This window comes from Rhopilema esculentum, chromosome 8 (genome assembly GCF_057945365.1).
Source record: "Rhopilema esculentum isolate cy_ngs chromosome 8, ASM5794536v1, whole genome shotgun sequence".
Taxonomy (NCBI): domain Eukaryota; kingdom Metazoa; phylum Cnidaria; class Scyphozoa; order Rhizostomeae; family Rhizostomatidae; genus Rhopilema; species Rhopilema esculentum.
Window position 1 is genome coordinate 6,098,433 of NC_142822.1, and position 25,599 is coordinate 6,124,031.

Genomic DNA, 25,599 nt, shown 5'->3' on the forward strand with positions numbered 1-25,599 from the left:
GCCGGTACCTTCCGGACGGCAAATTGCAACATATTTTTCAATTTCTAGAAATTTTTGTCTGTGTTTTGCTTGGACACTGATCTGTAAACAATGATTTCAACTAGTGCCTGTAGATCGGGAGGGGGGGCTTTGCACTCATATTTTGTTGAACGGCCCAGAATTCTGTGGCATGGACATGATTTCCGAAAGTGCGCATTTTGCTTCGTGTAGCCTCTGCGTTGCATATGGAATCGAGGCTTGGATCGAAACCCGAATTCTCAGAAAGTTTGGTTTGAGGGAATGGGTTTACCGAGGGAATGAGGGAATGCAAAGCCTATACTGAAGAGTTTGTTTGAAAGGAGCACGGTAAGTTGAAAAAAACTATTTGAAAATACATTTCATGGTTTAAACGTTACCATCAAAATGAATATGCTTAGTTGTGAATGCTTGATCCTTGAAAAGTTGATTCGGTTGTTGATTCACGAACTCCTTCTGATTCGTCTTGATCGATGTGGTGCTACTGAGAAAAATCTTAAGAATTATTGGGAGAAAAAGGAATACCAATGACTGGGTTCTTCGAAAATGTTTGCTAAGCTACTCTGCGCTATTTTATGTAAGAACAGTTTTATTGCACGATTCTTATAGTGAAAAGAACAACTTTATAAAAAGAAGCTGAAAAATGACATCCAGGAACTTAGCGACTGTCTATGGCTTATGGCTATACAATCAATGTTGATTTACTATAGCTTTTTACGTATGCTCTTTCTTGTGGCTTGTTTGATATTTTTCTATACTTTCAACGTTGTCTTAGGGGGAAAGGGGGACAGAAGTATTAGTATTTGGGAAAACAAATGAAAAATAGAATAGCACAGCGCCAATTGTTGGGTGTTCCAAGTAATTTTGGCAGTGATTGTAGACTACTCCAGAGGGTCTGTTACCGGGAATGTTGCCTGCTAATCATTTTAGGTACTATGGCTGGTCATCCTTGACTGTTCAATTTGTTTAATTTCAATTTTTGATCTGTTTAATTTCTTGATGAACTTGAATGTATGCAACTTTCAACCTTTCTTGTTAAGATTTAATTTGTTACAGTCGAATCCACTTGGAGTTGCTTACCATATTTTCTCTGACTCTAAACACGATCTACTGTATGAGCCAAAGAACAAATATAAATACAAGCAAAAAACAATTTTCAGACCTACAAACTGTCCCTCAACCCAGAATTTTAGCTATCTGAAGTAAAGATTCTCACTTTACTGGTTAAAGCGAGTGAGAGAGTTCATTTGATGATTTCCAACAAAGGAAAACATCACATGATTTTTCTCAATCTGTAGCAACAAGCAATCGTGTTTGTCCTCTTGCTTCAACAATTGTTGTTACAAAGCTGTAATTTGAAAATAATAAGACTTGCAGGAAGTTTAGCATTAGATTTGCAGAAGAAGTTGATGTTTCCATTTTAATTATGTGTTTAGTTTTATGTCTGCACTGGGTACATACAAAAAATTGTTTTCCTGTATCTTTTCTCTTTGTCAACAGGGTATTATCCATCTCTGTATACTTTTTTAATCCTATGCAGACTTGAAAAATTGGTGACTTTTAAAAAAAAATTCATGCATTTGATAAAGCTCAGCCAAATAACAAGACAACGTTTTTGTAGTTCACCTGCCAAAAAGCAAGTTATCTATGCTACTTTAATTATCAGTCTTTGGCACTGCCTAACTAGAATAGCCACAACTTTGATGTCTTCTCATAATGCATAACATCAAAATAAGGTAGAGGCATATTGGCTTCGTATTCTAAAGCAATTTTTCTTTGTCTATGTTGCTAAGGTGCTATTTAAAACTTGAAAAAGGATGTTCCTTAGTGATTCAAGGCAAGCTTTCTAAAAAAGGCTAAAGAAATTAGGACACAAACATCCAAATAGATTAGTTCAAAGTTTTAACTAATCTTTTAAAGTATGTTCTTCTGTTTTTAGAGATGCATCAAGTCCTGCACTGTAGATTAGCAAACTAGCAGAGCTCTAGAAATCTAAGCAGTTTTGAAAGTGGGTTTGTTGTAAAGCAAATCTTCAAAAATATAATTGAGTTTTTTGGAGTGTGTTGAAAATGTTGATCATTTGAAATTTGACTTGTTGCTAATAATGTCTTACATTTAAATAGGGTTTAGATATGTTGAAAGAGTTAATCATTACTTTTTTGATGATTTTTACTTGCATCATTGCAAGCATCATGTCATGCAACTCGCAACTTTGATTCCTTAGAGGCTGTAGTAGTTTACACATTTGGGTAATTTTCCTCTCTGTCCCTAAAAAAATTACACAATCAAAGCCTTTAAACTCTGATTCTGTCTTCTTCAACAAATTATTTCAACATTGGGTCATTCTTAAACTTTTATACTATGTTTGCAAATTATTGTAGCTGCTAGTTTATGACTTGTGAAATTCTGTTTTAAGGTGTTTTAGCTCTGACGTTCATTATATGATTTTTATAAGTTTTAGAAAAAAATGGCAGATAGAAAGGTTAAACCACAGCTTCTTTTGGAAATTGACAAATATCTTACAAAGAAAGATTTGGATAGCATGAAGTTTATTTGTGAATATGATGAACATCTAGGAGCAGGTGAGCTAGAAGACGTGGATAGTGTGATAAAGCTGTTTAAAAAGATTGGAGAACAAGACGCTACTGGCGGGAAGGGAGTGGACTTGATTGCAACTTTGCTGAAGGATATTGGCAAAGAGCAACTTCACAATAAGCTTCTGGGAATTGAAAATAATGGTAATATTTGTTTTTATTCAATCAATTTGATGAGTTAAAAAATAGATGGCCTTTGTAGAATCTAATTTTCCAGAGTGCATATCTAACATCCTTCTACCTCTTTAACTCATTTAGTCTCTGTAAGTGCCTTAATTTTCAACTAGACTTTGCATATTGAACAAGGAGAGTGTTATGATAAGGCTACTTGGGCAAAGATTTTCATAATTTTGTTTGATTTACTGAATTAAGAGTTTGAAAATCTCCTCGCCTGGTCAATTATTCTAATAATAAATCCTCTCGTTTCAATTACAATAAGTTTGGCCATAATATTTTCCTTCAAAGCTTTCTTGAAAAAAATATGAAATTTTCAGTTTTTCAGAAGAGATGGTTGAAGATTTTTGTTCCTCTGTAATAGACCTCTTACTTTGCACTTTCAATTCTAACTTTTGGCATCCAGAAGTTTCTATCATTATTTCTTGTTGCTATTTTGTGTTCATATTTTGTAAAATAGTTATAGAAGACATCAGGAGCTGTTCCATTTAAGCATTGAAAACGAAATCTGCACATTGAATTGGTCTCATGGAAGCGAATGATCGCCAGGTGCGGTGGTTATTATGGTGTGATCCAAAAACAATCTCAATTGCTCTCTTCTCAATCTTCTTAATGTTGTTTTGGCATATCTGCCTTGTTTTCTCTTTAATAAGGAACCGATCAAGCGTGTCCTTCTCAAGCTACTTTCAATCCAATCCACATCATGATATAGCTTTTTTATCTTACGTTTGGATGTTATCCGATGTTTATACTCAGTCATGTCAGTTAAAAAGTACCTCAGTAAGCATAGGCATCAAATCTTGAATAACGATAATAAAGTTAGCAAATAAATTTAGTACCAGAATGAAAATGTAATAGTTTGATTGTTAAAAACATGACGTTTCGAGCATGTACTCGTTATCAAGTGGCTAGAGAAGAAACCAAATCAAATTGATAGGGACTCCCATTTTGGCGATCCTCTCGCAGCCAATCAAGATTTGACGCCAATGCTACCTCAGTATGTTATATTTCTGCTTTTCGTGCTATCTATTTTGCGGTAGCAAAGTCTTACTTCTTTATTTAATGCAGAAAATAGTTATGGAGGGAATCAACAGCCCCTGATAGACAGGAAGATTCTTATGAAAGTGGCAGAAAATGCGGCTGCAGAGTGGAAAAGGCTTGGCAGACATTTGAATTTAGATGAGAGCAAACTTGATATAATAGATATCGAAAAGAATGGAGTAATTGACGCTTGTTACAAAGTGCTGAAGACATGGCAGGAAATAGAGGGACCTCGTGCCACTGTTCAGATATTGAAAGAAGCACTTCACGATGTGCATAGAAGAGATATCATTCACGAAATTGAAAAAATTGAAGGTAAGGCGTCCCTTTATTCACGGATTTGTTCGACTTTTGTAACAAGTGAAAAAAGGTTTCAAGGTGTGTCGTAGAAAAGGGACGGGGCTAACAGTTTCTGACTTTAGGTAATACAAGAAGACACCCTTTTCGTCTGTTCTTCGTGGATAAATCTTTCTTCTCATGACAGCAAATGGGTATAATCGAGGTATAATCATTTCGTTTGGAAGAAAATTGCTGTCAAAAAAGCCCATAGCTTTTGCGGACAATCACCGCGTGTTAAGAATTTTATCATCATATTCTAGCAGTTATTGAATTGAATGAAGCCACCAGCTTTTTAAAAATAGATACATAAATACTTAAACGGCTATCCGAAATTTTGGAAACGGTTAAACTGTACTCATCTCGGTGTATGAAAGACACTCTTATATTTGCCTAGTAGATACATTTTAGTGAAATACTCACCAGATTATTCATTTGTTTACCTAGGTCCATGGAAATCGTTGTCAGATCAAAATCCATATTAACTGCTCAAAGGGCCTAGTATAATCTGATAAGATTTTAACAATATGATCTAATTTATGCTATCGCTTTCTTCTCAAATATTTAGTCATTCGCTAGCAACCCCTCCCACTCATTGGGCACCCCCCCTCCATAAATGTTCAATCTCTCTTCGTGTTTCCTGCAATTTTTCAACTTTTATCATTGCATATAGATCAAGATTTGGCATTTAGCTCCGTCATTTTCAGTTTTAGTGTAATCAAGTTCGTAGCGATTTTACTCTTATTTTCTTAAAATTTGATTTGATTTGGCAATTACCGTATTTTTTATCACTGTCGTCATTCATTCTTCGTAGCATTCACAATGTCATTTTCGGAAACCAATGGCTTGAACATTTGTATTGCTAACCATACCTTTTGGTACAAACCATTTTTAGATTCCTGGTTTTCTAACAAATGTAACATTTTTCGTAAAGTGACTGTCTTCCAAACCTACGGTTTTATCTTGAAACATTTGTTCATTGCTTTCAACCATAACCTGATGCCTATTACTTTTTCAGAAAAGGACAAAAATGGAGCTTCCTCCACGCTGCCAGTACAAGTGTCAAATGCAAGAGACGATGGTTATCTTTTTTAAACTTTTTGTTACTCATCATTGTTAAACCATTTCATAATTTTTTAAGAAGTTACCTTTAAGAATTTTTGCAAGAGTTTTCTTCGAAGATTATAGAGAAATAAAGATGTGGCGAGTTTTTGAAAGCTTTCAATTTCGAAAACTGCTAGTTTTGAATTCTGTTGAAGGAAAGGTTTGCGTAAACTAAAGCTTTTCATCTGACACTCTTCAGACTTTAAAACGTCAGAACATAGATCGAAAACCCTACGCTAGGAATTATATATACCCAGTTGTGGATCGAAACCGATGGATCATCTTTCGAGCATAACTTTCGATCCACAATTTTCAAGTCTTGTTTATGGTTGAAGCATTGCAAAATTATTCAATTTCCATTAACAAAGTTGTACTTTAACTATATCAATTTGTATTTAGAAAATAACTTGATTTGGAATTGTTAGCGTAGGTTGCAATTGATTGAACTTGTGTTGGGACGACAGTTCATACAGTTGCTTTTATTCAGTAATTCAACAACTTACTAATTTTTAAACTTTAAGTGTTGAAATTATTCAAGCAATCAATCTCTTCCTTTGTTGATGAAATTTTGTACTATATAATATCTTGAATAGACAATACAGTAGTAACGGTTAACGTTTTCCGATTATAGCGGGAACAATAGCCTAAACACGATTCCGGCGCTCCGCCATATTTTTTACAATGCGATAAATTAAAGGGGGACTGGAAACAATAAAAATCCCTTTGTTCTTGTAACCAATCAACGTCGTGACAGATTGCCTTTAACGTTTTTCGATTAACGTCTACAGAAAATATCTGTCACCTGTCAGTCGTAATTTGACCCAGTAGGAAATTGCAAGCATTGCATGACCACGGAGAAGCAAGAAGAGGGAATGATAGCATATGATATGATCCCATTTTTAAGGATGACTGTTTTTTGTATGTGAGGGCTAGGTTTTTATTGCATATCTAAGTTAGGCCACGAGATGGTACGGCTAGATTTGAGTTTTAGCCAGTAGCAGTGGCGAAGCTGGCCTTAAGACAATGGTCATTCTTTGTATGGAACAGAAAGCTGATGGGGGTCTGGGGGCGAGCTGATTAGTTTTAGCCTGTGGCACGGTATTTGAACCAGTTCATTCGAGAGATTATTGGTCAAAGTAACTATTGGTCTCGTGGTGCATTTAATTAACTCGTATAAACTAACCATCTTTGCCATATTCATTAGTTTCAGACGTCGCCGATGAATTTGAAAGGAAAGTTTTTATCAAGGCACCTACCAAATCTACAGGTATTATGCTAATTTTATAGTAACGAAAACTTTATAGTAACGATAATCATTTGACAATAATCGACAAGTCAAGCCAAGATCTCAATTTCAATTTTTCTCAACAAGGAACGTTCCAGTTTTGTTTTTATAGATACCATCTGACATCAAATCTAGGACATTTTTAATTTGTTATTGGTAATGTGTCAAGTGTATTCATTATCACTTTTTCAGGCAAGGAACTGTTTGGTTCGCTCTATTTACGGTATGACGGGGGGGGGGGGTGTCTGCCCTTATTGGATCTTGGGATCTTTTAGGCGCAAAACATTCTATTCACAGCACATTTTATATCATTGAGGCCTTTTCCCCCCAATACCGGACCATTTTCGTGTCGGATTACATAACATATAAGATAGCGACATCGCTTGAATTTTATACTCTCCGTATCGTTTTTGCTGGGTGAATCCGACCGCGTTAAAGTAGTATGGGAACCCGCCTATCGGATTATTTTTGGCCTTGTATGTTTGCACGCATGAATCCGATTGATTGACGGTTAATGACCCATTTTCATCAGTAATTTTCTTGCACGATATTGGAGTAGGAACTTCTTACAGATCTGGCTCATTTCTAGTTTCTACTTGAAAAAAGAGGCGTAAACAAAATAGGGGCGTAACAAAGAATGGGCTTAAGAAAGAAGCGGCTTCACAAAGAAGTGACAAAATCGAGCTTTTGCGATATCTGAATATTAATAAATTGGATAGACAGAGTAATAATGTGGTTTTTAAGCTTTTATCGGAAAGTGGATCAAAACATTTCGATAAGATTATCAAAAAAGTGCGTCAATACTGATTTGCTTAGCTTTTATAGCTAGAATAACTAGCTACTCATTTTTCAGAAGTCGAGTTTAGGTCAGTTTTGAAAAATTCAGCCCATTTTTGGCATTCGTGAAAGTAAGAGCGCTCACTTTAGATCTTTCAATCCGAACAAACCGTTCAGACTGAAGAAAAACTATGATTTTATAAACTCGGCTGGCTCGACAACACTGATATCACTGGAGACAACCCGACTGCGTGATATTTGTTGCAGAAACTCGGAAGCAACATTATTTTTTGAAGAGCCAACCCTGCCCCTGCCCCTGCCCCCCATCAAAGAAGCCCCCACCCCCATCGAACAATTTGTGTATTTAAGATACTAACTATTACGCATGCTCTTCTGATCAAAGTAGGGAAATGGGTAAATCTTTCTAGCATTTTTTGTCTCCACCTCCTCAAACGACCATGTCTGTGTTCTAGGCAGCAAAAGCAAATTCAACATCAACATACAGCCCGGCAGTAACGTGATGGTCGGTGACGGAGGACGAATGACAGTGTTTGCTGGAAAATGTGAGTTGAATATTTTGCAAATGAAAGTTGATCCCTTACATTAAGCATTCCCAATTGAGCATACTGTTTGCCTTGCAAAAAATTTTCTGTAATTTACTTATTAATGGTCTTTAGTTTGACGGCCTAATTTTCGAGTTACCTAAATCGTGAGTCACCTGTGTCTACTTGATTTAAGTTTTTATGAACAAAATCCCAATTAATATTTATTCTATTTTACATTTTGGTTTGGTTTAATTAATTGGGACAAGAAGAAACCTCGAGAAATTCTAGGCAAGGAGAAGCCAGTTCACCCAAGATATATTACACGTAGTTTTTGTGCATCATGATCGCAAGAATTGTCACAGAGTTTTCTTCACAGTTGTGCATATCATGATTCTGTGTGCTATTCTGTGAACATGCCGGATCTCGCGTTAAGTCCTGGTCAAACGATCCAACATTTCACCCAACATTTCGCCCAACATCATGTTCAACATTGGTAAAAGCGCGCCAAAATTCAATCACCGTATCGTTCTTGTTTTTCGGGCTGGTTTCGTTCGTTTCAACAATCGCGTTTGACCACCATGTTGGGTCATCCAACATCGTTATTTTCATTGTTGGATGAAATTTGACTGCGGTAAAAAATGTTGGCTGCCGACATCCAACAATTCTTTTGTTTATTGTTTGAAATGTTTGGTGAAATGTTGGATCTTTTGACAACCAACGTTGGATCACTCTCCAACATCGAAGAAAATTTTGAGCGAAATATTGGGTGAAATGTTGGATCGTTTGACCGGGGCTTTACACTTTAATTATGGACAATATAACAAAAAATAGCGAATTGTGGAACAGTTAAGGAATAAATGTCGAATGAAGGTCGGTTATGCTAATTGGAGGGCTTCAAAATCTATTGTTCCTCATGGCTCTAATGTCTCTGTTTACATTTTGCCAATCTTTTGAAAACTGTAAATTTTTTATTAAGAAACGTGCATTATTTCTTTGGAAATAGCTTGGAGCAAAGCCGATCCAGGCAGAGTTGAAGAGCTTCTAGCCGTGGCCGAATCCGTCAAAGCCAGGAACGCAGAGCAAACTGAAGGTACAGACCAATGCATTTGGCCTTACTTTCAGTGTGTAAATTACCTAATTGTTTCTGACAGCTTGTTTAAATAGTTACATGTACCTAAGAAGGAATCCATGTTTTGTATCTAAATTTTTCTAGAAATATCTAGAATTTTATCCCACTTTTTCTTTGAGACAAGCAAACTATGTTCCGTAATGAAATGCTCCATCTTCTAAAGCGTAGATACTCAGACTGTGCAAAATGGAGGCAGTCAGGAGATTATTTGCGTCGCTAAAGGCAAAACAATACTTGCTGAATCTATGTGTACATCAAATTGAGGTGTTCGCTAAATTGGTTGTCATTTTGATTTATGAAAATAACAACTTGTATGTGACTGTGGTAATAGGCTATTCCCGTAAGCAATGATAAAACCGTTCGTGCTAATATGTACATAACATCTTTCTGCTTTTGCTTTTTAGGTTAATCGGTGTGAGATGGTTATGAAAAATGTAATCGGTATGAAAAAGGTTAACAGAAATCTGAAAGCTTGTTTCGAATTGACTCTTTATTTTAGACCATCTATATTATAAACTACTGTTAAATTAGATTCTAGAGATTTTTAGAAATCTATTTACATAATAATGTTCACTTGGTTGAATATTTCTTGCAAAAATATTCTACAGTGATTCTCCGTGTGTTTCTTTGAAGACTTTTCAATGTTTCTATGCAATTTTGCATAATTAACGAATGTACACTGTTATGCTATGTCAATATGTGATCTATAGAAAACACCCCCAGAATGGTATGAAGTCCATGCCTCCTTCTCAAAAAAAGGACTATATAAAAATGACTTCCACGACGTCTTGATTTTAGGCCCTGTTTACCCTTTAGAGCAGATTGCTGTTTTTTATGAAGATTTTTCAGCGAAACCAAAGAAGAAATGAACTGATCCCAAACTAGCACGGAAGAAATATTTCAAGGGTAAATGGAATCCTTTGGCTCCGCTTTTTCCCTAAAACTGAAAAATCCAGCAAGTATAAAAGGTATCCAGGGCCGTCAACAGATATTCGGTCCTGGGCTTTATGCTAGATATGATATTGTCATCAATCTCCTCCGGACCATTTCCCTAGGGTTTATACTACAAATCTAACCCTATTTAGACATTACTTTACACAACAGCCAGTGGTGTAGATAGAGGGAGTCAGAGGGGGCGAACTCCCCCTCCCCCCCCCCCGAAAAGCTAAACTGCTATTTTATCGGAACACTTCTGATCATGTCGGAAATTTAACATGGATGTCTATCTTTATCAAAGTGTTACATTTTGCGAGAAAATATTTTAAAGTTTAGTAAAGCGATTGATTTTATTGTTCTGAATCAGATTAGCAACTTGTTTAATATAGTTCTGGTACATAAAATGACTTTTAAGTGGATAAGACCAGAAAATGGCTTTTAAGTGGAAAAGGCCAGGAAATGGCTTTTAAGTGGATAAGCCAAGAAGTATGATTTTTGACACTTGACTTAGAATAAATGATACAAGTTCGTCTTCTGTTTTATTCCTGCTCTAATGTAGTCATATAATGTCCAAGTTTATGCAAAAATAACAGCACTTATAGATTCTCGCCCCTTCTATTGATTTTCCTGTCTATGCCACTGACAACAGCCCATGTGACAGATGTTATGATGTGTAATGAGTGGTTAATATACATAGATTTCTTGATTTTGATAGTTTTTAATTTGTAGAAAGGGCATCGTATTTTTAGGCTATAGTGTCTCATTATATTATCATTGTCACCTTTTCCTTTTATTTCGCATTTTGAATTTTCCACCAAATAGCGAATTCCTCCGGGCGTATGCATCTGCTTTTATAGATATTTGTGATAACTTCTACACTATTACCTAAAAATAGTGACGTTGTAGCTAATTGATGGAAGCTGTGATTTCAGTGAAGACTTTTTGACCTCAACAGTATGGTTTAACGTTACAACTTTACAGCTCTGCACTTCAATCCCATTCTGACGTTTAGGATTAGTAGAGTGAGTTTACCGTGATTCCCTTCGTTTTAGTAGTTACATTCGTGTACAAGTTGCACTGTAGATGTAGTGGTATATCTCGATGAAAATTGTCTTCTTTGCGTTTTCCTTATTTGTTTTCATGTCTTAACTGATAGCACATGACTATACTGATAGCTTGAGAATATATATATTCAGAAGATGTTTTTGCTTTCTACTAATACCCAACTTCGGACTGCATGAAACTGCGTAAACTTTAATTATTGTCGTTTTTCAAGTCAAGGTTCCATCAACTCGTGCTTTTTCAGTACTTAAATACCGCAGAGTGATCTTTTGATCCATTCTGTATCCACTAATCTTGAGAGCGTCTCGGTGTAATAATTTTGGGAGGGCCTACCTACTGGCGATCGCCCGGTAGCCCGACCGGCCAGTAGGTAGGTCGGTAGATTTCTACAGTAGGTAGAAATCCTTTACCCTGGGTACCAGACTCTTTATATATAGTGAGTCTGGTACCCAGGGTAGAAATCCTTATGCTGGCAGCATTATTATTTCAAGAACAATCAACCTGCTCTGTTCTTTATTACCCAGGCCCGTAGACACTGAGGAGCAGGGGGGGGGGGCAATAATTCGCAAAAACTTTTGAATCTAAAGAAAGCGCAGCTTGATCTGACAGTATTTCGTAAGGCAGGTATGAAAAAAGCCATATTTATATTCATCCCCCCTCCCCTCCCCCCATCCAGTTTAGCTGTCTACGGGCCTGATTACCAGAATGCTGTTCTGGGGCCCTTGTTCTGTTCTAAACTTCACACCCTCAATAATACAATTGGGTATGTTTTGCGAAAATAACTCTGCAGAGGCCGGCCCGCGTCATAATTGAAAAACATTCCATTATCGATAACCCCTTTTGTCTGTTACAATCCATTATTTTCCTTCACCGTCAAGGGAATTGTAACATCAACAGGATTGTCTTTGTTTCTCAGATCCAGGTTGGCAACAACATTGGTTGTGAAAACAAATGAAAGCAAATGAAAAGACATTGATCCTAGATACCTTCGAATACTGCACTGGTCTTGCCAAGTTGAATCTGGAAAGGGTTTTCCTTTCAAGGTATTTTCAATTTACTTTTTAATTGTTGGGATTTACGCAAAGCTGTTGATCTTTCCTGCCTTATCTTCCGTTAAGTCCTGTGATAAGCACGTAATTTTTGCTGAGGCTTGATTTTCTTGATTTTACGGTAGTTGAGAATTGAGTCGATAGTTCTAAATTTTGTTTTTGCTTCAATATTGATTTTGCTACAAATACATTCTATGAATTAAGTAGAGGACCACCAAATGCCAGTTTCACTCATTTTTATAAGAACCAGTAAAATTAAGTTCAGGCTGGCTGTTCTTTACTTTTTCGAAAATCTGAGGCTGGATTGTTTTTAATTTATTCTTAAATTAAAAGGGTGTACTCTTAGGTGCCTAATTGCCGTCCGCTAATTAATTTGTGAAAAATATTCCAACCCCATCCCCCCTCCCCTTGCTCTTATTAGGACCCCCGCCAGTTGATTTTGGCACTAATAAATTCGTTAATTACTGTATTGAAAAAAAATCAAAACTTTTGCGATTTATACCGGAAAATAAAACGAATAATACAGCTGAAGTTTAAGAATGTGTGTGGGGAATTTCGTAAGGTCGTATTTAAGGCCCTGTTACCTTAATCAAAACTCCCAATGACACTAAAGAAAAACTCACAATTTTCGGTTATAATGATTATTCTGTACGTATAATAGCCACATCTCCGGCTCCCGATCTGATTTAAATGCTTCAAAATCTATATTATTTAACTGACATAAAACTCATTATCTTTGTCGAAGAGGAAAATCGAGAATACTTTTTCAAGTTTGACAAATATAATCCGATTTCCGCTTGATTTTAAGTGCATTTTGACTATTCAGTATATGTAACTTCATAATTTAGAACCCCGGTAATTGGAACCCCCTCCGCCAATTAATTTTGTACATAAAACCCGACCCCCCCCCCCCAGCAATTAGGCACCAAAGAGTAAGCAATGAGATTGCTAGCTTTTTCGGTTTAGGTGTTCAAGCCTCATTTGCCAACACAGCGAGTGAGACAACCTTCATTTGCCGACACGTTTCAATATTCACCGAAAAAGCAACCACACATTGGTTAAAAATCCTCGATTTTGAGAAAAAAGTTGTTGTTCATTGCATTTCACAATAGCTCAGCCTCAGCTTCTTCTTAATTTGTTCTTATATTTAGACCAATTTTGAGGCTCGTGTTCTTATGAAATTGTTCTTTTAAAAAGAGTGTAGATGATGTTTGAAGTATTTTGGTTGATTAGCGGATAAAATTTTCTTTACTTCCAATCTATTATGCCCTTCAGTTGCTATTCTTCTTTGGAAAATCGAGCCTCATTGTCTTCTATAACAGAAAGTGTATTGTGCGTGAGTCTTTATATAGTCTTATGGACAGCACCACAGCAGCAAGATAAATAATTCAAAACAATAACTATTTACGCATTTTCTTTTTATAAGAATGCCTAGTTTTTGGCTGACCTTTAATGATATTGACATTTTTGAGCCTCAGATCATTCTTAAATTATTCCTAAGCGACACAAATACTTTTGGTAAAGCTAGCCTTAATATTGACACAGCAAACCAGTGTATCTTAATATCTGCAATTTATTTGAATCGTAGTCTGTTCCAAACCCTGCTGTTCTTCCATACTTGTGAAAGATCCAAGACGTTTCCAATCAACTTGACCATTACTACTTTTCATTGATAACGCAAGGCTCTAATTACATCATACAAACGCTGGGTTTTCCAAGCTTGTGCAGCCAGAAAGAAATTCAACAACCCAACATGTAGTATGTACCGTATGCATTTATTAAATCTTTAACCTTGCCTTGAAAAAAATACTTCACACGTTTTATAATGAAATCTTAACTTCAAATTTGAATTCCAGAGTTTTAGTCTACATACTTGTTTTCACCACACTTGTCTTTGTGATATTAACTATTTGAATAAATTTGGTTAATAATTTTTATAAGGGAGGGGTATACGTTTCCTCCGTAACGAATTTTTGCAGACCCTTGCAAAGTTTTTGAATTATATACTTTCATTAAATTTGCAATGCGCGCAAAAAATTTATAAATTGCATGCAAACAGAGATAAACCCTGTCTTTGAAATGAAGGCCAACAGACGCCTCTGCGATGGAGAATGCCTACTGCTACTGTTACAGAACCTTTTGCACTGAGTACTTGGCTTTTGACCGCTTGTCAACCTTATATCTACATTGATGTTCAATTAGGTGACATTTTGACAGCTGACATTAAAAGCTGACATTTTGTTATTTCCAATCAAATTTGAAAATTGTTCTTCCATTAGCAAAGGCAACATGATTTCCTCTTACAAAAGGATGAGCCTGTATCCAGGACCAAATCGAAACCCCAGCATTCTTAGTGAAGAAACGTTGTCGCAGACACATGCAGCAAAGTTGAAAAATGTTATGTTGGATAACACATACAAAATGGAACCTGACAGAAATTCTGTATTCCGAGCTATCACAGTGAGACAGGCCGTTGAATCGATATTATCAGAAATGGTTGGGGATCAGAAATACAGTGCTAAAGAAAGTCCATTACTATGCGTAGAGCTAGCTACAGAAATAAAAAACAAAGTGAAGGCCATGGGATTCGAAAGATATAAACTGATTTGTCAAGTGACTATATGCTCCCTAGTTGGACAGGGTGTTCGAGTTGCCAGTCGTTGCATTTGGGACGATAAACACGATTCGTATGTTTCTTGTACTTACAGAAACGCTAACATGTGTGTCGTAGCTATGATGTATGGCGTTTATCACGAGTAAAGATATAGATTTGGAGTGATCACAACAAATTGTTGTGAAGCATGTGTACTTTTTAAGATTAAATCCTGCTATCGCTAAGAGCCATTGATGATAAAAAAGTTTAACTTTGTGTGACAAGGTGGCTATATTGGGGCAGCTTCTGAGAGTCATTGGGGCAGCTTCTGAGAGTCATTGGGGCAGCTTGTCAGCAGTATTATGTCGTTTATCGAGAAATTAGCCTTGCTTTTAAGAAAATATAATGCGTATTTGAGAGCACTATATTAAATTGTATTTTCAAAAATTGAAAGTTTGTCTTATTTTTTCAATGATAGTTCAGGCAGTTACAGCAATTTCGATTTGCACCGATTTTGGACTCACAATGACACCAGGACACAATTACTAAATAATCTAAGTTTCTGTCACTGAGGTAATTTTTAGTTGCTGATGATGAAACAAGCCAGTAGAAGTTATTCTGCAAAAATGTTTCGCGATAAACGGTTATTCATCTCTTAGCTTTTTGTCCATAAATTGTCCCTAAATATTTTGTCACTTTAGTAAATTTTGATTAAAAAAAATGTTAGTAACTGTTAATTTTTCATCTACAATTTCTCCCAAAAAATCTATTGATATATTTCATACAAAATCCAAAAACAGGAAAGAGTGTCCTTAAATGGTTTAAGAGAAAATAATTTTAATTAATAATCAAAGAATCCAGGAAATATAGCCCTTTTTATAATTTATGTTTGCAGCTTATTCAAATTTCAATATATAGTAATTTAGGAAATGCGGCGGTCAATATAAAGACAACAGTCAAATCATATTTCACATAACTATTTGGGCAAAAATTTATTAAAAAATTCAATGAATTTCAGTAAACTTAGGAATAGGAAAACAAAATGCCAAGTCAACGATGCTTCATTTCTTTCATTTTCTTTAAGTTTTTTTCCAAAATAACTGTCCTTTCTCATGAACAGCACTTCTTATTAAATAAAGGAAAAACTGACAGAAATTTGACAGAGAAGATTTTGGTAAACAATAATCCATTTTGCAAAGCCTATCCATTTTGCAAATCCTATATAGGCTTACTTTTTTATCAGACCCCAAGAAAAAAAATGTATGCTTTTTTAGCCTGAAATTTTTCTAAAACAGTAATCCGCTTTATCATTTAACACATCTCAATAAATAATGGAAAATCTAATATTTATATGGACAGAAAACATTTTGGAAGAGAATAATCCATTTGTCCATTTCTTTCAGCTTAGTTTTCATCGAAAACCAAAGGCAAAATAATTGTGGCATTTTTATATGAAATTTTTTTAAAAACGCCCCTACTCTCAAATTTAAGCACCTTCTGATAACAATAGACAAAACTGACAGAAATGTGGACGACCGTTGGCTAAGAGTTTGTGCCATAATAGACTGGAATTTAGTCAAAATAGCAAAAAGCTTTTTCCGTGTGCATTTAATAATCAGTGAAAGCAAAGCTTGCAGGAGTGTGGACAGAAAAAATTCCGTCGAAAACTGTTCATTTAGGCAAGCTCCTAGGCTTACCTTCACCAGAAAACGAAGGTTCTAAATTCAAGTAATCTTAATAAAATATTCTCTGCCGTGTAATCTGTCTCATCACTGTCTAGCAAACACAGGAAGAAGAAACTAAAAATTGGACAAAAAATATAAAACGGAAACAAGCCTTCTCAAATTTCCTAAGCCTGCAGTCTTACATTTTTGTCAAAAATTTATTACTGCAAAATGAGGTCTTTTACAAAAAAACCAACTTTAGGTCCAAGACTAAAATCAATTAAACTATTTTAATATAGAAAAAACCAATCTGTCCCTGTAAAAAAATATTAATAGCCTTTAGTAAACTAAAGCTTTTCGTTTGACACTCTTCAGAGTTTAAAACGTCAGAACATTGATCAAAATTATACGCTAGGAAATATATATACCCAGTTGTGGATCGAAATATGCCAATCAAAAAACACGAGCACACGACTGTTGAGATTGACCAATCAGTGCCACTTGCCTATTGAGAATGTTACCAAGGGCATCACCAATGGAGTCTCATTTACCAAGGGCATTACCAATTTCCAAAACCGTATCGATTTCCTACATATTTGCCTAAGAGATACTACAGATAAACACTGCTAGAGAGTGACGTAAATTTACGGATCCTGTTTTTTAGAATAAAGTAACATTGGAATGTTCAAGGAATATATTGATGTGTTACTTTCTAGTACTTGTACAGAAATAGCATTTCTGATGCAGCAAATGTATCATTAGGTGCTATTTCATAGAAATTCTTTGCAAGATGTTGGCTGCTAAAGGGCTCATTATAAAAAAGAACATACCTGTTTTAAGGAGAAAAAGTTTTGGAAAATTGACAATTTTTCTAAAACCTTTGGGAACTTATTATTTCGAAAAAACGCCAATAATTCGAAAACAAAATTTGATTGAATTTTTTGTGTTTATAAAAAAGTGAACTCAGCAGTTCTAAATGGAAAAAGTTTCTGAAAAACTGACAGTTTGTTTAAGCCTATATATAGCCTTTCTTTTCAATCTAAAATTTACCCATACAAACGATCCTCAACTTTTCAAAAAACGCAATTAGTTTAAAAACTAAATTCGATTATAGTCTTTTTCTGACAATAGAATAGAAACTAACCTGTTTCTGGAAAGAAATAATTCCGGAAAAAAATTTAAAATTTTTCTAAGCCTTTAGCCTTACTTTTTTCTCAAAATTTGACCCCTGCAAACGGGCCTCATTTTTTTGAAAAAAGGGCTTTAATTCGAAAAATTAATTCGATTAAAGTTTTTCTAATTATAAAATATTGAACCAAGCTGTTTCTAGAAGAAAATTTTTTTGGAAAAAATTGATGATTTTCTAAGCCTTTAGCCATACTTTCTTCTCAAAGATTGACCTCTGCGAACATTCCACGTTTTTCGAAAAAGGCCTTTAATTCTAAAACTAAATTCAATTATGGTTTTTCTCTTATTATGAAAAAAGTGAACTAAGCTGTTTATAAAATATAAATGTTATGTAAGCTGTTTATAAAATATAAATGTTTTGTAAAAAATATACGATATTTCTTAGCCTTCAGCCTTATTTTGCTTACGTACTTGTATAAAGCCTCGTATAAAGCATTCCTTGATGTGAGAGCGAATATTCGTTTGCCAAGTGACAAAATAATTTGTCAACAAAAAAAATTCTAAAAAATGCAGAAAACGAGGAAAAAGAGCTTATAATCAATGCATCATAGAAGTAGAGCATGGAATGTTTACACCATTAGTTTTTGGGACCAATTGCTATATGGGTAAAGAATACCAAATGTTCCACAAGAAACTTGACTTGCAAGTTGCAAGTGGCGTAGCGTCTATGTATGCTACGCTTGCGGCGCAAGCGTAAAAATTTATAGACAAATTCTAAAATTCTTGCAACACTTTCAATGCATAACAATTTCCGCAATAAACGGCTTCTCTTTCTTGTCATGAGCAGCATGCAGTGAACTCTAGCGCCAACAGGCCAATTGGCCCCAAATTGGCTTTTTTTCCAAGTAAACAGATCGCTAAAAATTATGAAATTCGAAAAATCTGAAAAACTGAAGCCCCTCCACATCACTCTTTTTGCCTGTCCAAAATAAGAGAAACATGTGATGCTCCAGTGCAGCTTCAGTGCAACTCGAGAGAAGCTTCTGAGAGAAGTGAGAATTTTCCGGACTGGAGCTTGCGGTCGGCCTGAGCGCAAGCCTTCCCAAATATTTGATAATCCACAACATTTGTCTTTTTGCGAATACTCTTTGCGTGATACATCATTTCAAATCCAATTATTTTCCTTTCTTTACTTTGTGACTGTTGAAAAGAGAAAAAGTTTCGTCAAAGTGGGGTCAGAGTCTATTTGTCATGATCCGCATTCCGTAATTCAAGTCAAAAGGCTTGCCAGTATAGTCAGAATTTACGGACCAGGGCATGCGGTAGACCTGAGCGCAAGCCTTGCTAAATACATGATGATTTGCCGGGTCTAACTTTCTGAAACTTTACACATGGAAGCATCTTCAATTCTAACAACTCTCACAGCTCACTATTTTCATCTTAGTTAACTATGAGAGTAAAAAATGAGCAGAACCTCTTGCTCCTGTTCGCTTAGGCTCTGCAGTGTGTTAACAATTTCGCAATGTGGAGAGCTCCTTCTTGCGGGAATCCCCAGCTTCATTATAGCATAAAAAATTCTTGGTGGGCATTAGGTGATGCCTTTTCTTGAGGAATATGAATAAGAAAAAAATCTTTTGCAAAGCAGTTTTAGCACTAGGAGTTATTCTGAAAGTCTTGCTAAACAATTGAGCTTTTTTCAAAAACTGTTCGCATGGGTGATAATTTTTCCCTTCACTTTCCAACCTCTGTCGGAGCCTCTGATGCTAAGAATAGACACCTTGATTGATTAGAATTAGAGTAAAAATGATTTGTTACTTTGAAAATCAAAATTTGCTATCACGATTATCATTAATTACCGCTTGTATTTTTTAGAAACTGAAATTACCATTACATCTATTCAACATAGCCGTATATTTTATGTTACCGCATGCCTAAGTTCTGCGCTCGCGCTACGCCACTGCTTGCAACTATCAGTAAAATTGAACAAGAAATATTCCGAAGTGATCAGTGACATTTGGACTAAAGTAAAGTAATCTACACTTACGTTCAAAAAGTATTGGGACAAATTCGATAAACGAATTATGGTGTTGTGTTGGATTCGTTTTCGCAACGGAAACTTCTTCAGATTTGGGCAGTCTTTCTCCAAATAATCTAGGCCTACGTTAAGAAAAGTTAAGAAAATGCTTCATCTTAGAAAGCATAACCTTGAAACATAGGATTCTTAAGATTTTTCTGAATATAACAACAAAATACGCAGAAGGGTTGAATAGCCTAATAACGGCAAAATCACATGACCTTCACCAAATTTTAGAGATGTCCAAACAAATTCAACTTTTTGATTTCACGTTTGCATAACAAAGAAATTGATAAAAGAAATTACAAAATAAATTTTTCAAGCTTCAAATAAAGTCTGCTACATCAGCGAAAACGCTACAATCCTATTAAATAATTGCATTTACTCGAGCTACTTTTAAAACTGCGTAACATTCAAGGAGAAGCCATTGTATTTGTCGGCGATGTTTAATTTTTGTTATGAGAGAGCATTTTCTTCCTATAAAGTTGGAAAATTGGTATTTTTCTCGATTTTAATAGCCATGTTTTTGCTTATGTTCCAATATTTAGCTTCTTTTTACATGACAACATGATTTCTAGTAAGGATTCAAACCTATTACTTTGCAGTTCTCTCTGTAAAGACCTTTCGTCCCACGGCGTCGTAAACTTTTTCGGGCTGCCATCCCTGGGAAATTTTTTACTGATCTTGTACGGAAAATCTTTCTACACCCCAGGAAAAGTTGCACTCATTGAGCAGCCGACAATTAATGCAATTTTACGAAATGAATTTGCTTTATTTTAGAAGAAGGCAATTTGTAAGCGCTTCTCCTAACTCAGTTCTTGAATTTTAAGAGCCTCCAGGTTTTCATCTCAAGGCCTATAAAAATTTGTGGTCGATGTATTTTGAATTATTTGGCGTACATAAAAGGCTTCGAAACATCAACAATGTCTTGTGGAAATTTCATGGGAATAGCTGCCGTTATGTTTTAATGAGAAAGATTTTAAAAAAGTCTTTCCAAATTTGTTGCATAAAATGTCTTCGAAGTTTCGAAATTTGTCCCAATACTTTTTGAATGTAAGTGTAGTTTGCTGTGCTTGAGAGGATCGAGGACTGTTTTTGAATTATTATTTATATAGATTCGCTCTTTTTTTTGGTAGATTAATTTGAAGAACTTTTATACTGAATGTAGACATGTAGGTTTTTAGATTTAATTAATTTTTGGAAATTTATTTGCAAGTTTAGATGGATGAGATTGCACTGAAATTATTTGAAAAAAATTAAAGCCTCGTTGATATGTTGTGTTCTGTTCTGTTTTATTAACCTCGTATTGGCATGAATCACATCAGAAGAGCGAAGAGCTGATGGCCGATAATAAAGAGTTTTCACTTATTTTTATAACAGTGTTTCAACGGGCAACGAGCAACGATGTCTCGATAAAGATGAACCCACAGGCCAAAGCAGTAGTATGTTCCCTCTCACCCTTCAGAATACGAAGGAAACACGCTACAAGCATTCAGGGATTCTATAGACTCATGGTGGTCGTGGGAAATGTGGTCTGAAGTGGCCTCAATTGGTGAACTGAAAGACGATACATCAAATGCCAATAGGAAGGAAAGGAACACAAAGCAAAGGGAACTTCGCATGTGTGTATTTACAGGCGAGCGATTGAAAAAAGATATCAAAGCTGAATACAACCAAGATGTGGCCAAATTGAAATCTGCTGATTTTGATGAAATGGTACAAAAGTTGCATGAAAGATACAGCCTTCTCAAAACTTGGTACTTTTGCACTATCAGTTTCATCAACTCAAGCAGGAACCAGGTGAGTAATTTGATGCTTTTATTAACTAAGTCTGTCAACATGCTGATAAATGTGCATTCAAGTGTACAAATACTTCCTTACTGATAAGGATCAAATTCACAAGACTTTGATAAGAGATTAAATGGTAATAGGCACCATTAAAGCTAGTATCAAAGAAAATTCTCTTGAAAAAAATATGATTTGGCCTCATTAATTTCAGCAGCCAGAAAAATTGAAGCAACTGAAGAAGCCACAAAATTGATAGACTCTGATTCTCTTAGTAGTTTCTTTCAAATTATCTCTATTGAAAGTGAAGATCCCCAACATACAACAGTAAATAAAATCGGTAAAAAGGGGGGAAAATACTGCGCAGCTAAAGATGCTTTTTGCAATTCATGTGGTAAAAACAGTCATTTTTCTGCTGTCTACTTCAAAAGGGCACAAAAGGTGTTTCCATCAGTTGCAAGCATCATATCCAAGTATGAGAATTCTTTACTGGTCTTGGCAAACTGAAAGCAAGCCCTGTTCATTTTCATTTACAACCTGAAGCCAAACCAGTCATTCACCTGCCAAGACAGATTCTATATCACTTACAGCCACACTTTGAGAAACTTATTTGTGAGATGGAAAATGATGACATCATAGGTAAACCTGCTGGTCCAATGACATGGCTTGCAATTCCCGTTCTAGTCTCCAAGCCAGATGGAAAGATAACAATCATAGTAGTTTTCAGAGGCCTCAACCAAGCCCCCCTAAACCCCCACTTGCCCATATCCTGTGTAGAGAACATAACGCCCATGTTCAATGGATAATCAATCTTCAGGAAGCCTGATCTCAGAACAGCATTTTGTCAACTGGAACTTGATGCAGCATTCCATCCACTAACATTTGTTCATGCCTGCGACTGCCTAATGAGATATAAACGCTTCGTCATGGGTGTGTTATAGGCATTTGGAGAACTTCTATCCTTTTCTTTTCACCCTATCCTTGCCAACATACCAAGTGCAGCAGTGATTCAAGACATTGTGATTGCAGCAACTGACATGAACAGCCACAATAACACACTGCAACAGGTTTCGCACCTTGTGACATGCTCTTTCGTGGCGGCTACTTCTCAAGATTTCCAGAACATCCCCCTGTCACAGATCAACAAATCAAAGATGCTAAATAATGAAACCAACAGCACAAAACAGCAGCAATTAAAAAAAAATGCTTCCAAATAGAGGAAATACCCAAGGATTATTCAAGGAAACAAAGTCCTTCCAATGCGCTTCAAGGGAAAAAGACAATTCAAATCATTCTACGAGCAAACTCCGTATATTGTTATTGATGTTAAAGGAACGCAATACACACTGCTTGCAAGGGAACGCGGTGTCCAAGGCAACCAATGATTCACCACACCTCACAAATGAAACTATATCAACAGCCTGCCAAAACCTCGCCACTTCATTTCATGCCTAGCCAAGCCACACCAACATCCTATGGTCTAATATATCACTTTTCAAGCAACACAAGACAAAAGACAAATCCACCTGTTACCGCTCAAAATGAGCCTTTATCTAAGTGAACTAAGCTGTTTGTGAAGGAAAAAAATTTCGGATAAAATTGACGATTATTCTAAGCCTATAGCCTTACTTTTTTTCAAAAAATGACCCCTGAGAACGATGCCAATTTTTATGAAAAAATGCCTTTTATTCCCAATCTAAATTCAATTATAATTGATTCTGACTTTATATAAGTGAACAAAGCTGTTTGTAAAGGAAAAACATTTCTAACAAAATTAACAATTTTTCTAAGCCTATAGCCTTACTTTTTTTCAAAAAATGACCCATGAGAACGGTGCCCATTTTTTCGAACAAATGCCTTCTATTCCCAATCTAAATTTAATTATAATTGATTCTGACTGGCTATAAGTCAACAAAACTGTTTCTAAAGGAAACAAGATTTGGACAAAATTGACGATTTTTCTAAGCCTATAGCCTTACTTTTTTTCAAAAATTGACCCCTGAAAACATTGCCCATTTTTTCGAAAAAATGCCTTTTATTCCCAATCTAAATTCAATCAATATTGATTCTGACTTTATATAAGTGAACAAAACTGTTTCTAAAGGAAACAAGATTTGGACAAAATTGACGATTTTGCTAAGCCTATAGCCTTACTTTTTTTCGAAAATTGACCCCTGAAAACGGTGCCCATTTTCTCGAAAAAATGCCTTTTATTCCAAATCTAAATTCAATTTTAATTGATTCTGACTTTATATAAGTGAACTAAGCTGTTTTTAAAGGAAAAAAATTTCAGATAAAATTGACGATTTTTCTAAGCCTATAGCCTTACTTTTTTTCAAAAATAGACCCCTGAGAACGGTTCCCATTTTTTCAAAAAATGCCTTTTATTCCCAATCTAAATTCAATTATATCTGATTCTGACCTGATATAAGTGAACAAAGCTGTTTTTAAAGGAATAAAATTTTGGACAAAATTGATGATTTTGCTAAGCCTATAGCCTTGCTTTTTTCGAAAATTGACCCCTGAAAACGGTGCCCATTTTCTCGAAAGAATGCCTTTTATTCCAAATCTAAATTCAATTATATCTGATTCTGACCTGATATAAGTGAACAAAGCTGTTTTTAAAGGAAAAAAAATTTGGACAAAATTGATGATTTTGCTAAGCCTATAGCCTTACTTATTTTCGAAAATTGACCCCTGAAAACGGTGCCCATTTTCTCGAAAAAATGCCTTTTATTCCAAATCTAAATTCAATTTTAATTTATTCTGACCTGATATAAGTGAACAAAGCTGTTTTTAAAGGAAAAAAATTTCGGACAAAATTGACGGATTTGCTAAGCCTATAGCCTTACTTTTTTTCAAAAATTGACCCCTGAAAACGATGCCCATTTTCTCGAAAAAATGCCTTTTATTCCAAGTCTAAATTCAATTTTAATTGATTCTGACTTTATATAAGTGAACTAAGCTGTTTTTAAAGGAAAAAAATTTCGGACAAAATTGTAGATTTTTCTAAGCCTATAGCCTTACTTTCTTTCAAAAATTGACCCCTGAGAACGGTGCCCATTTCTTCGAAAAAATGCCTTTTATTCCAAATCTAAATTCAATTTTAATTGATTCTGACTTTATATAAGTGAACAAAGCTGTTTTCAAAGGAAAATTTTTTTGGACAAAATTTAGGAATCTTCTTAGGCTATATATAGCCTTACTTTTTTTCAAAAATTGATCCCTCAGAACAGTGCCCATTTTTTCGAAAAAATGCCTTTTATTTCCAATCTAAATTCAATTATATCTGATTCTGACCTGATATAAGTGAAGAAAGCTGTTTTTAAAGGAAAAAAAATTTGGACAAAATTGATGATTTTGCTAAGCCTATAGCCTTACTTTTTTTCGAAAATTGACCCCTGAAAACGGTGCCCATTTTCTCGAAAAAATGCCTTTTATTCCAAATCTAAATTCAATTTTAATTTATTCTGACCTGATATAAGTGAACAAAGCTGTTTTTAAAGGAAAAAAATTTCGGACAAAATTGACGGATTTGCTAAGCCTATAGCCTTACTTTTTTTCAAAAATTGACCCCTGAAAACGATGCCCATTTTCTCGAAAAAATGCCTTTTATTCCAAGTCTAAATTCAATTTTAATTGATTCTGACTTTATATAAGTGAACTAAGCTGTTTTTAAAGGAAAAAAATTTCGGGCAAAATTGTAGATTTTTCTAAGCCTATAGCCTTACTTTCTTTCAAAAATTGACCCCTGAGAACGGTGCCCATTTCTTCGAAAAAATGCCTTTTATTCCAAATCTAAATTCAATTTTAATTGATTCTGACTTTATATAAGTGAACTAAGCTGTTTTTAAAGGAAACAAGATTTGGACAAAATTGACGATTTTTCTAAGCCTATAGCCTCGCTTTTTTTCAAAAAGATGACCCCTGAGAACGGTGCCCATTTTCTCGAAAAAATGCATTTTATTCCCAATTTAAATTCAATTTTAATTGATTCTGACCTGATATAAGTGAACAAAGCTGTTTTTAAAAGAAAAAATTTCGGACAAAATTGACGATTTTGCTAAGCCTATAGCCTTACTTTTTTTCGAAAATTGACCCCTGAAAACGGTGCCCATTTTCTCGAAAAAATGCCTTTTATTCGAAATCTAAATTCAATTTTAAATTATTATGACCTGATATAAGTGAACAAAGCTGTTTTTAAAGGAAAAAAATTTCGGACAAAATTGACGGATTTGCTAAGCCTATAGCCTTACTTTTTTTCAAAAATTGACCCTTGAAAACGGTGCCCATTTTCTCGAAAAAATG

General features: G+C 35.1%; 3 protein-coding genes across 9 annotated transcripts in view; all 3 read left to right on the plus strand.

The window, feature by feature from the left end:
• Window positions 1–218: 218 nt before the first annotated feature.
• LOC148959836 (FAS-associated death domain protein-like) lies at window positions 219–11,063 on the plus strand. Of its 4 annotated transcripts, none has more exons than XM_089109826.1 (9): window positions 260–345; window positions 1,955–2,023; window positions 2,471–2,753; window positions 3,852–4,139; window positions 5,179–5,241; window positions 6,469–6,531; window positions 7,800–7,889; window positions 8,875–8,961; window positions 9,405–9,759. In XM_089109826.1, the coding sequence occupies exons 3-9, from the start codon at window positions 2,483–2,485 to the stop codon at window positions 9,407–9,409; spliced, it is 867 nt and encodes a 288-aa protein (XP_088965952.1). In that variant the 5' UTR covers window positions 260–345; window positions 1,955–2,023; window positions 2,471–2,482; the 3' UTR covers window positions 9,410–9,759. The 4 variants fall into 4 exon arrangements, with proteins under 4 accessions (XP_088965953.1, XP_088965951.1, XP_088965952.1 ...); XM_089109828.1 differs by having other exon boundaries at window positions 263–345; window positions 2,477–2,753; window positions 9,405–9,760; XM_089109827.1 differs by lacking the exon at window positions 1,955–2,023 and having other exon boundaries at window positions 219–345; window positions 2,477–2,753.
• Window positions 11,064–11,914: 851 nt separating this feature from the next.
• LOC135694840 (dynein light chain Tctex-type protein 2B) lies at window positions 11,915–15,732 on the plus strand. Its single transcript, XM_089109831.1, has 3 exons — window positions 11,915–12,041; window positions 13,636–13,805; window positions 14,327–15,732. The coding sequence occupies exons 2-3, from the start codon at window positions 13,801–13,803 to the stop codon at window positions 14,805–14,807; spliced, it is 486 nt and encodes a 161-aa protein (XP_088965957.1). The 5' UTR covers window positions 11,915–12,041; window positions 13,636–13,800; the 3' UTR covers window positions 14,808–15,732.
• A 5,066-nt stretch (window positions 15,733–20,798) lies between these two features.
• The window catches only part of LOC148959837 (uncharacterized), a 72,029-nt gene continuing 67,228 nt past the window's right edge, over window positions 20,799–25,599 (plus strand). For 2 of the 4 annotated variants that reach the window (XM_089109847.1, XM_089109845.1), the window contains exon 1: window positions 20,799–21,306. In XM_089109847.1, coding sequence (XP_088965973.1) covers window positions 21,034–21,306 — 273 coding nt within the window. In that variant the 5' untranslated portion in view covers window positions 20,799–21,033. Of the gene's footprint in view, window positions 21,307–21,505; window positions 24,021–25,599 lie in introns of those variants that run through there. The other 2 variants (XM_089109848.1, XM_089109846.1) reach the window with 2 other exon arrangements.

Excerpts from the sequence above, each read along its gene's own strand:
- LOC148959836 (XM_089109827.1), top strand. The coding sequence starts at position 2,483 with ATGGCAGATAGAAAGGTTAAACCACAGCTTCTTTTGGAAATTGACAAA. Across the intron at positions 5,242-6,468 it reads GTCAAATGCAAGAGACGATG|TTTCAGACGTCGCCGATGAA; the intron begins GTTATCTTTTTT and ends CATATTCATTAG. Across the intron at positions 7,890-8,874 it reads GACAGTGTTTGCTGGAAAAT|CTTGGAGCAAAGCCGATCCA; the intron begins GTGAGTTGAATA and ends CTTTGGAAATAG.